Source organism: Podarcis gaigeae (assembly GCF_964106915.1).
Source record: "Podarcis gaigeae genome assembly, chromosome: 8".
In the NCBI taxonomy this organism is placed as follows: domain Eukaryota; kingdom Metazoa; phylum Chordata; class Lepidosauria; order Squamata; family Lacertidae; genus Podarcis; species Podarcis gaigeae.
Window position 1 is genome coordinate 12418779 of NC_139684.1, and position 11726 is coordinate 12430504.

General features: G+C 48.5%; 1 protein-coding gene across 4 annotated transcripts in view; it reads left to right on the top strand.

The window, feature by feature from the left end:
• The window catches only part of LOC310849639 (uncharacterized protein), a 44547-nt gene that overhangs the window by 18605 nt on the left and 14216 nt on the right, over positions 1-11726 (top strand). For 2 of the 4 annotated variants that reach the window (XM_083750126.1, XM_083750127.1), the window contains 5 exons: positions 2240-2423; positions 3479-3660; positions 7603-7759; positions 8240-8453; positions 10355-10653. In XM_083750126.1, coding sequence (XP_083606252.1) covers positions 2240-2423; positions 3479-3660; positions 7603-7759; positions 8240-8453; positions 10355-10653 — 1036 coding nt within the window. Of the gene's footprint in view, positions 1-2236; positions 2424-3478; positions 3661-7602; positions 7760-8239; positions 8454-10354; positions 10654-11726 lie in introns of all 4 variants that reach the window. The other 2 variants (XM_083750124.1, XM_083750125.1) reach the window with 2 other exon arrangements.

Sequence of the window (11726 nt, forward strand, 5' to 3'; positions counted from 1 at the left end):
TGTCCTTCACTTCAGTTGGGAAGCTTGCAGCCGGGACGCACTCTGTGCAGAATGCCTGCTCTGCCAGCCACACCCTTTCCCAAGGTGTTCCGTTCCGTTCGCCCCACCGACGGCGACAGCGGACCACTGAGCATGCTCCATCCTCCATGGGCTGCTGGGGGGGGGCTTCTCCCTCCCTTAATTCCCCCCACCCACACCTCAACCTCAGATATTTTATACTTCTGCAAGCTTTGAGGTCCCCCAGGACTACCTTTTTTAAAAAATGCAATAATTTTTATTAGTTTATTAGAATAATCCAATGGTAACCTCATTATAACAGTGCCGAATTATAATGCAATTACTAATCCCAGCCATTCAGGTGCCAAATTATATAATTTGGTTGGCCTCCCGCGTGCTAGAATGGATGGTTTGGTGATTTGCTTTGTTTCCGCGTTCTAAAATCTTGTTCATCTCAGTTACATTCAAGTCAAAATAATTCCTTAGACGACAACTGCAATATTAACAACATCCATTCATCTTGACACATTAAATGATTTATAAACCCATAGGTGAAGCATTCAAACTATATCCTTATTCCTTCTGCGTGTGACAATTATTCTGCCTGTGGGGTTCCTTCCTGTCCTTCTAAAATATTAAAAAGGTAAAGGGACCCCTGACCATTAGGTCCAGTCATGGCCGACTCTGGGGTTGCGGCGCCCATCTCGCTTTACTGGCTGAGGGAGCTGGTGTACAGCTTCCGGGTCATGTGGCCAGCATGACTAAGCCGCGAACCACAGCAGTGCACGGAAACGCCGTTTACCTTCCCACCGGAGTGGTACTTGTTTATCTACTTGCACTTTGACGTGCTTTCGAACTGCTAGGTGGGCAGGAGCAGGGACCGAGCAACAGGAGCTCACCCCGCCGTGGGGATTTGAACCGCCGGCCTTCTGATCAGCAAGTCCTAGGCTCTCTGGTTTAACCCACAGTGCCACCTGCGTCTAAAATGTTACGTCTTATCTATTCCCAGCCGCCACTTGCCATCTATCATGCCTCAGGCAGAGCTAATACCCCATTGTCGTTTCAGAAGTTCTCCCCGTGGACTACTTGTTTGCATAGATCGGGGTTGGTGAAACTCGGGTTTAGAGGCCAAAAGTGACCCTCCAGCCCCCCCATCCCTAAACCTCCCCATAACCACAGCTTTTACTGGCCCTGTTTCACACCCTCCTGGAGTATTTGTGCACGATGGGGATGTGCCCTTGTACTCTGATTCCTCAGATAAAAATTTATAGATTTGTGGATTTGGAAGGGACCCCCAAAGGTCATCCAGTCCAACCCGCTGCAGTTCAAAAATCGCTATCTCCATTGCTCCGCCTGCTTGTGCCTCGGGCTCCACCAACCAATGGCCCTCAGAAAGGAATACGGCCCCCAGGCTGAAAAAGCGTTCCCCACTTATGGGGCCACAAGAGGTTTTCTTAGGCATTCTAACAGCACGCAGAGTATTTGCCCCAAGCTTAGAAAATTCAGTGGTACCTCGGGTTACATACGCTTCAGGTTACAGACTCCGCTAACCCAGAAATAGTACCTCGGGTTAAGAACTTTGCTTCAGGATGAGAACAGAAATCGTGCTCCGGTGGTGGCGTGGTGGCAGCAGGAGACCCCATTAGCTAAAGTGATGCTTCAGGTTAAGTACAGTTTCAGGTTAAGAACGGACCTCCGGAACGAATTAAATACTTAACCAGAGTTACCACTGTAATAATAATAATAATAATAATAATAATAATAATAATAATAATACTTTATTATTTATACCCCGCTCATCTAGCTGGGTTTCCCCAGCAACTCTGAGCGGCTTCCAACAAAATATTAAAATACAGTGGTCTCTTAAACATTAAAAGCTTCCCTAAACAGGGCTGCCTTCAGATGTCTTCTGAAAAGTCTGGTAGTTGTTGTTCTCATTGACATCTGATGGGAGGGCGTTCCATAGGGCAGGTGCCACCACCAAGAAGGCCCTCTGCCTGGTTCCCTGTAACCTCGCTTCTCACAACGAGGGAACCGCCAGAAGGCCCTTGGCGCTGGACCTCAGTGCCGGGCAGAACGATGGGGGTGGAGATGCTCCTTCAGGTATACTGGGCCGAGGCCATTTAGGCCTTTAAAGATCAGTACCAACACTTTGAATTGTGCTTGGAAACGAAAATCTACCCACCTGGCGCTCTCCTCACCTCTGATGTCTCCCCCCCTCTTTTCCCCTGCAACGCAGCAGCTTTCAGATTGTGGCGCCTTCAGAAGGAGCGTCTGGAGAAAGAGGAGATTCGCGCCCAGAAGGCTCTCGCCCTTCTGGAGAAAAAGAGGTTGGTGACTGCGTTTGAGGCCTGGCGTTCCCGCTACAAGGCAGCCCGGCGGATCCTGCCGCTGGTGGCTCAGGTGCAGAGAGGGCTGCTGAGCCGGTGAGCTGAGCATGATGATGATAATTTTTATATGTGGGCTTCTTGGTCGCGCCTTATGTTCCTTACCTCTTTGTGACATCTTTCTGCGGTTGGTTTGCATTAGCACAGTGTTTCCCAACCTCAGGTCTCTGGCTGTTTTTGGACTACAACTCCCATCATCCCTAGCTAGCAGGAATTGTAGTTCCAAAACAGCCTGGAGACCCAAGTTTCCGAAACACCGCATTAGCATCACGCAGTGCTGCTCTACGTCTTTGCATGATTAGTTTGCAAGAGGGTGCTCTGCATTCTTCACAAGAGCCTTGCAAGGGAGGCCAGTGTTTGCTGTTCTGCAGCTTTCACAGCAATAATAATAATAATAATAATAATAATAATAATAATAATAATAATAATAATTTATTATTTATACCCCACCCATCTGGCTGGGCCTCCCCAGGCACTCTGGGCGGCTTCCAGCAAAATATTAAAGGTAAAGGGACCCCTGATGATTTAGGCCCAGTTGTGACCAACTGTGGGGTTGTGGCGCTCATCTCACTTTATTGGCCAAGGGAGCCGGCGTACAGCTTCCGGGTCATTTGGCCAGCATGACTAAGCCGCTTCTGGCGAACCAGAGCAGCACACGGAAACGCCGTCCTGTAACTTGGCTTCTCGCAGTGAGGGAACCACTAGAAGGCCCTCGGAGCTGGACCTCAGTGTCCGGGCTGAACGATGGGGGTGGAGACGCTCCTTCAGGTATAATGGGCTGAGGCCTTTTAGGGCTTTAAAGATCAGCACCAACACTTTGAATTGTGCTTGGAAACGTACTGGGAGCCAAGGTGGGTCAGTACTGGCATCCCACGGCGCTGCTCCGCAACCTTCACAACAAGCCTGCAGAGCGGTGGCTGTCCCAGAAGGCCACGTGCCTTTGAATTCCCCTCCGCCCACCTCCCCCGTCGGAAGCAGGTCACACTGGAAGGAATCGCAAGTGGGCAGTGTTGCCACCATGGGCAGCATGATGGTCCCATCCTGCTGCCAGGCTCTTCCTAAGCCGTTCTCTTGCTTTTCCCACTCCCCTCAAGCTGTTTCCAGGCCTGGAAGTCCGTGTCGGACCGGGAGGCGCTGTGCAGACACAGCAGGGAACGCCTGCGGCTCGAATCCCTGAGGGTGCATTTCCATCAATGGGTCCTGATGTTGCAAGTCCGGGAAAAGGCCAGGAAGACTCTGCTGGAGCTGTGGGACTTGAAGCGGAGGAGAGCCCATGGTGAGAACTGTAGCAAAGTCAGGCCATCAGGTCCAACTTGATTGGGATTGCCTGCACTGACTGGCAGCATCTCTTTGGGGTTTCAGAGAGAGGCCTCTCTTCCTGAGCTGCAGCCTCCCCCTAAAAAAATGAACTGAGATTCTAGTCCTCAGGGTTTTGAATAAAGGGCTGGCTGTCATTAGGAAAGCTACAAGTAAAGGTCCTTGTTCCATCTAGCTCATAGCTGTCAACTTACAGATTTGAAAATAAGGCCTCAAAAATAAGGGATCAGCAGCCAAAATAAGGGATTTTCAGAGCACAGGTATGTTCACCTTCTGAGCCCCTCCAAGCCAAAGGCAGAAAGCCCATCCAGTAGCCAAAAGAAGCCTCAAGCGGTGGTTCCCACAGCGCAGCAACCCGGCAAAGGGGATGCAGCAAGGAAAACCACCGTCACCTCTGCTGGGAAGCGCTGAGCAAAGGCGAGTCCCCAGGCAACGCGGCCGATTTGATCGGCACAAGGCATGCAAGCTCCACCCCCCAGTCGTTCTTAGACTCTTTATTGGGTGAGCAATGCAGCCAAGCAACACAGTTGGAGCCTCCTTCCTCCCTGTCCGGCAGGGAGGGAGGGAGAGGAGCTGCTTCCTTTGAAACCCGGGAAATTTAAGGGACATCATCAATAAGGGACAGCAGCGGGACACGGCGCTGGGATAAGGGACTTTCCCAGCCAAATAAGGGAAGGTTGACAGCTATGATCTAGCTGAGTGTTGCCCACACAGGCTGGCAGCAGCTCCGCAGGGTTTCCAAGTTTCCCTGGGGATGTCGGGATTTGAACCTGCAACCTTCTGCATGCAAAGCAGCTGCTCTACCACTGAGCTGCTCCCAGTGAGCCTTTCTGAAAGTTTAGAAAAACATCATATGTGTACAGTCATACCTTGGGTTACAGGCGCTTCAGGTTGTGCGTTTTCGGTTTGTGCACTGCGCCAAACCCGGAAATACTGGAACGGGTTACTTCCGGGTTTCGGCACATGCGCAGAAGCACTAAATCACACTTTGTGCATGTGCAGAAGCGCAACCCGTGCATGGGCAGGCGCGGCGCTGCGGGTTGCGAACGTGTCTCCCACACGGATCACGTTCACAATCTGAGTGTCCACTCAAAAAAAATTCCTTCCAGTAGCACCTTAAAGACCAACTAAGTCAGTTCTTGGTATGAGCTTTCGTGTGCATGCACACTTCTTCAGATACACTGAAACAGAAGTCACCAGACCCTTCTATATAGTGAGAAGGTGGGGAGGGGTATTACTCAGAAGGGTGGTGGGAATGGGTGAATGGGTGATTCCTCAGCCCAGCTGAGGAATCAGTCCTTTCACGTGGACAGTCATTCTGCCCTGCCAAATCCCCACACATGATCCAGTTCTGCGGGGACTTGGAAGCATTTTTCCGCCGTTTACGCCTGAAGGAGTATTTTCAACACACACAACAACAAGACAAAGCAGAACAAGCAACAACTTCACAACACAACACCTCTCAACCCCCTGGAGAACAACCACCACCCTCCCAACAGAACACTGACCACCAACTATCACCGAAAAAGTGTTACACAAAAAGGGACTCCACATGGACCCCTCCTGATGGACGCAATACCACACTGGACTTGTACATTGACTGCTTCCGCCACAGAATCCAAACAGATGTGACCAGAAAACACCATCGCTTACAACAAAATCTAAACCATGCTGAAAGGAGAGCCATAGATAATCTCAGAAACAACCCAGACATTATAATTAAAGAAGCGGACAAAGGTGGAGCTGTCGTCATCATGAACAAAACTGATTACATTCAGGAGGCTGACAGACAACTTTCCAATACCGCCTTTTACATAAAATTGGACTCAGACCCCACACAAGAATACAAAAAAGAACTGAACAAGATTGTTAAGGAGCTACCCCCACACATCCAAGAACAGATCCTCACTAACACACCAACAGAACTTCGACCAGGAACTTTCTATCTTCTACCTAAAATACACAAACCAGGAAATCCAGGACGCCCCATCATTTCAGGTATTGGCACTATTACAGTGGGTGTCTCCGGTTATATGGACTCTGTTCTGAAACCATATGCCATCAGTGCTCCCAGCTATGTACGTGACACCACAGATTTTCTGAGGAAAATACAATCTTTAAATAATCTTCCCAACAATACTATACTAGCTACTATGGATGTGGAATCTCTGTATACCAACATCCCACACAACGATGGTTTACAAGCTATAAGGAACACCATTTCAGATAAAACCACAGCGGACTTTGCCACCAAACTCTGCCAATTTGTCCTTACCCACAACGACTTCAAATTCGGTGATGACCTGTTCCTTCAGATCAGCGGCACAGCAATGGGCACCCGCATGGCCCCACAGTATGCCAACATCTTCATGGCAGATTTAGAACAACGTTTCCTAAACTCCTACCCACTCAAACCTCTCTTGTACCTGCGATACATTGACGATATTTTTATCATCTGGACACATGGTCAACAGACCCTGGACACCTTCCACCAGAAATTCAATGATTTTCACCCCACAATCAACCTAACAATGAATCAATCTATGCAATAAATACATTTTTTGGACACTACTATAAAAATACAGGATGGGCGCATAGACACCACCTTATACCGTAAACCGACTGACCGACAAACATATCTACATGCCTCTAGCTACCATCCCAAACATGCCAAACAGTCCATTGTATATAGCCAGGCACTACGTTACAGCCGCATCTGTTCCAATTCTACAGACAGAGACTCTCACCTAAGAGATCTACAGCAAACCTTTTTAGAACTAAAATACCCAGCAGATGAAGTTAGACAACAGATCAACAGAGCCAGACTGATACCCAGAGAGAACTTGCTGCAAGACAGACCCAAAAAAGAAAATAACAGAACACCTCTAGTCATCACATACAGCTCCCAAGTTAAAACAGTACAACGCATCATCAGAGATCTACAACCTCTCCTGGACAATGACAGTTCTCTTTCTCAAGCTCTGGGAGGAAGACCTTTCATTGCCTACAGACAGCCACCCAATCAATCTTAAACAACTCCTAACCCACAATAATACTACAACCAGACCTAACACGGACACTGGCACCAGAGCCTGCAATAAACCCAGATGCCAACTTTGCTGCCACATACACCCGGACAACACCATTACTGGCCCCAACAACATCACACATACCATCTCGGGACTATTTAATTGCTCATCGTCTAACATTGTGTATGCCATCAAATGCCAACAGTGTCCTTCAGCTCTCTATATTGGACAAACAGGTCAGACCTTACGCCAAAGAATAAACGGACATAAATCGGACATCAGGAATCACAAGACAGAGAAACCAGTAGGAGAACACTTCAATCTCCCAGGACATTCTATACAAGATCTCAAAGTAGCTGTTTTACTACAAAGGAATTTCAGAAATAGACTGGAAAGAGAAGCTGCTGAATTGCAACTTATCACCAAACTTAAAACCATGGAGAGACCTGGTCTGAACAAAGACCTTGGATTCTTATCTCATTATACATGACAAAGCCATTTTTCACCTTCTCACCCCTTGCTTTTTCCTGTAAGACCTATTGCAGTCGTTAAGAGTCGTTAACAGGCTCATCACAGCTATCTGCCAATCACCCATTCCCACCACCCTTCTGAGTAATACCCCTCCCCACCTTCTCACTATATAGAAGGGTCTGGAAACTTCTGTTTCAGTGTATCTGAAGAAGTGTGCATGCACATGAAAGCTCATACCAAGAACTAACTTAGTTGGTCTTTAAGGTGCTACTGGAAGGAATTTTTTTTTTTGTTTTGACTATGGCAGACCAACACGGCTACCTATCTGTAACGAGTGTCCACTGTACTTGAAATTCCTTCTAAATGCTTATTTTTCTCTCTCCCTCCCGCACTTAAATAAGCAGGGAACATGGATGCAGCTGAAAAGGTTCCTGCAGCCCATGCGAGGTGGTCCCAAAAGAGTGGCGCTGACGCTCTGGACGACTTCTACCGCGCATTGACATTGCAGCAGGCGTTCCGGACTTGGGAACTGAGGTGGCGGGAATCCCAGCGGGCGACGTAAGCGCTCAGACCCTGACCTAAGAGCAAAGAAATCGGGGGTAACAGGCACAGAGAGGTCTTTCTTGATCCAAACCACAGCTTTCACGTTTCGTCGTTGTTTTGAAATAGCAACCTTCTAGTCCTCATTGATAGAGGGCCAGAGAGAGGTGGCTGAATCCAGTTTCCGAGGGACTGGTTTTCCCCTCCCACGTCTAGCCGTATGGGAAGTTGCAGGATTCTGGCTGCAGAAATTTTTTGTTTACTTTTTCTTTCTGGAGTAGGCAAAAGCCCCTGGCAGGATCTTCCTCCTCCCCATACCAGTTATTTTGGGGACATATTGTGCTCCGGCGGCAGCAGTGGGAGGCCCCATTAGCTAAAGTGGTGCTTCAGGTTAAGAACAGTTTCAGGTTAAGAAAGGACCTCCGGAACGAATTAAGTGCTTAACCGAGGTACCACTGTACTTTTCTCCAAAAGCTGACAAAGGTCTTTCCCTTACAGCGCTTTCCGCCGAGTCTCGGAAAGGCGGCAACTGAGAGAAGCTCTTGGGCTCTGGCGCCTGAAGACCCTCTGCCCGCATCCTCTTGGACTCGGCCCCGGGGACCTCGCTGAGGACCTTCTCCTTGCATCGCCGGATTCCGAGGAGTCTTCCCTGTCCTCTGGTTTCCATAGCAACGTGCCTGCCCCGCCTCTCTCTAGCGGTTCGCTGGACAAGGTGAGGACAACTCGCTGACAGGCTTCCCTCTGACCCTGGGGCCAATGCTTTGGTGCATAGGTGGGAGAGGAACAAGCAGGGGCAGCAGGTAGATAGATATACACACATCTACCCACACACGATTGATTGATTGATTGATTGATTGATTGATTGATTGAATGAATGAATTTATATACCGCACTAAACCCGGAGGTCTCAGAGCAGTTCACAGAAAAGATGACAACATATAAAATAAAAACAATAACAATAACCCAATAACTGTCAGGAGCTTTGCCTACACTCGAGTAGGACCCTGGTAAAGACACATACTCGACTGGCATGTTCCCTCCCTCCTGGCCGTTTGCTCGGGAGCTTCAAAAGCTTTCTTCTGCCCGAACATCACAGCGACTGATGCCGACAGACACCGGCACACTTAGGGATCCGCTTTGTGGAGTCAAAACATATAGACAACAATCCCATGACTTCAGTCATGAAGCAGGAATTCTAACAATAACACCCCCCCCCCCCAAAAAAAGAGCCGCATTTAAAAAGGGTATAGGATGTCAATCAGGTCGACCAACGACCTGGTTAAAAAGGAACGTTTTTGCCTGGCGTCTAAAGTTGTGTAACGAAGGCGCCAGGTGAACTTCCCTGGGGAGAGCATTCCACAGACGGGGAGCCACTGCAGAGAAGGCCCCGTTCTTGTGTTGCCACCTTGTGTTGCTCTCGAGGAGAAGACACATGAAGGAGGGCCTCAAAAGATCATCTCAGGGTCCGGGTAGGTTCATATGGGAAGAGGTGGTATTTGAGGCATTGCAGTATCTACGTGTGTGTGTGTGTGTGTGTGTATATATATATATATATATATATATTTCTTGGCATCCATATATATAACATATATAGTTCTTGGCATCCGTCTTTCTTGAGATGCAATTGTGTGTGTCAAACCAGCGTACAGCTTCCAGGTCATGTGGCCAGCATGACTAAGCCGCTTCTGGCAAACCAGAGCAGCGCACGGAAACGTTGTTTACCTTCCCGCTGGAGCGGTACCTATTTATCTACTTGCACTTTGACATGCTTTCGAACTGCTATGTTGGCAGGAGCAGGGACCGAGGAACGGGAGCTCACCCTGTCGTGGGGATTCGAACCGCCAACCTTCTGATTGGCAAGTCCTAGGCTCCATGGTTTAACCCACAACGCCACCCGCGTCCCTTTTCATATAATAAATCCCTGCATATTTTACTTAAACTATACCATTCAGAATTCCATTATTACATCTTTGGGTGGGACCTAGGATCAGTCCCCCCCCTCCATATCTACTATAGTGTAGACCGATTGACACGACTGAACCTATGTTAGTCATGTCCATTAACTTCAGTTCATTCAAAGTGCTGGTGTTGACCTTTAAAGCCCTAAATGGCCTCGGTCCTGTATACCTGAAGGAGCGTCTCCACCCCCATCGTTCAGCCCGGACACTGAGATCCAGCGCCGACTGCCTTCTGGCGGTTCCCTCATTGCGAGGTTACAGGGAACGAGACAGAGGGCCTTCTCCGTAGTGGCACCCGCCCTGTGGAACGCCCTCCCTTCAGATGTGAAGGAAATAAGCAGCTATCCTATCTTTAAAAGACATCTGAAGGCAGCCCTGTTCAGGGAAGTTTTTAATATTTAACACTGTACTGTTTTTAATACTTGATTGGGAGCTGCCCAGAGTGGCTGGGGAAACTCAGCCAGATGGGTGGGGTATAAATAATAAATTATTATTATTATTATTATTATTATTATTATTATTATTATTATTATTCAGTGGGTCTCTTCCGGGTCAGACTAGCAGTAGAGACTCACTCTCTCTGTATATAATCTTAAATAAACCAGCGTTTAGAAGCACAAAATTAATACTTCTGTCATTTCATGACTGGGAATAGGAAAGCAGCTCGGAGGACAGTAGCCAGGCTAGCATCTCCTCATCGTTGACGATTGAAGACTCGGGGCACCTTCCTCCTCATGGCTCCCCATTTCCCAGCCATTTCCCCAGTGACCTGCAAGATCTCGCTGCCGCAGATCTCCTCATGCAAGCGCCGTTCCGCAGATCTCCTCATGCAAGCGGTTATGGCCACACCCAGAATCGGAGGCAGCTGCTGGCAAAATGCTTTGCGTTTTGGTCGGCCAGGACTGTGCAGAACCTGAAGGCAGAACGACACCACAAGCGGGCTCTCCTCTCCAGGTAAGAGTCTTGGGCAGGGGTCAGCAACCTAAGGCCTGTGGGCCACAAGCGGCCTACGGGGGTCGTTTAACTGGCCCCCGAACTGAGCCGCCAGCTCGGCGAGTCCCCATGTGCTGCACTAAAGCGGCACAGCGCAGGGACTCACTTCCACGGCACCAGAAATCACGTCTTCGCTGATGCCAGAAATCACATGTGCGTGCATGATCTGGCCCATGGAGGAATCTCCGCTGGAGTGAACAAGCCCAGGCAAGGTAAACCTTGCTGACCCCTGGTCTTGGGCAATGAAGGATGGGGGTGAAATCTGATACAGTTCGCCTTTGAAGGCGAATCTACCTAATTCACAATTTTTCCAGCGATACGGGGACCAAAATTCATCCTTCCTTTGACATTTGCCTTTCTCCGAGTTTTGTAATGCAGTTCTCCAGGCAAGTAAAAGAAATGCAAATGCCGGGTTAGAGAAACGCATTAAAATGCATTTATTAGTTTTTTTTTTAAAAAGGCACCCAAAGATGTATTATATTTGTTAATGTATAGATTTTGCATGCAGTCGCAGAAATCACCTTTAGTGAGCTGAGTCCTTGCTTTGAGCAAGCAGGGATTCTGTTTATTGGAAGGCATTCAGGCTGAGACTCGGTATAAAATACGGAAACTTATGTTTGCTTAGGGGGAAGTACAGTTGTACCTTGGATCCCAAATGCCTTGCAAGTCGAACGTTTTGGCTTCCAAACGCCGCAAACCCAAAAGTGAGTGTTCCGGTTTGCGAACGTTCCTTGGAAGCCAAATGTCCGACGGGGCTTCTGATTGGCTGCAGGAGCTTCCTGCAGCCAATCGGAAGCCGCCCTTTGGTTTCTGAACGTTTTGGAAGTTGAATAGATTTCCGGAACGGATTCCGTTCGACTTCTGAGATACCACTGTACATTGTTTACGGGGGAAAGTTCTATAGTCCTAGCTGTCCAGTTGGAGAAACCAAGAAACCACCCAGAAGTACATTGAGGTCCAGAGGAAGGGTGAGCGGGGAGGAAGAAATTTAAACAGGGAGCGACGTAAAATGTATCAGTCAAAACTTCAAAGGA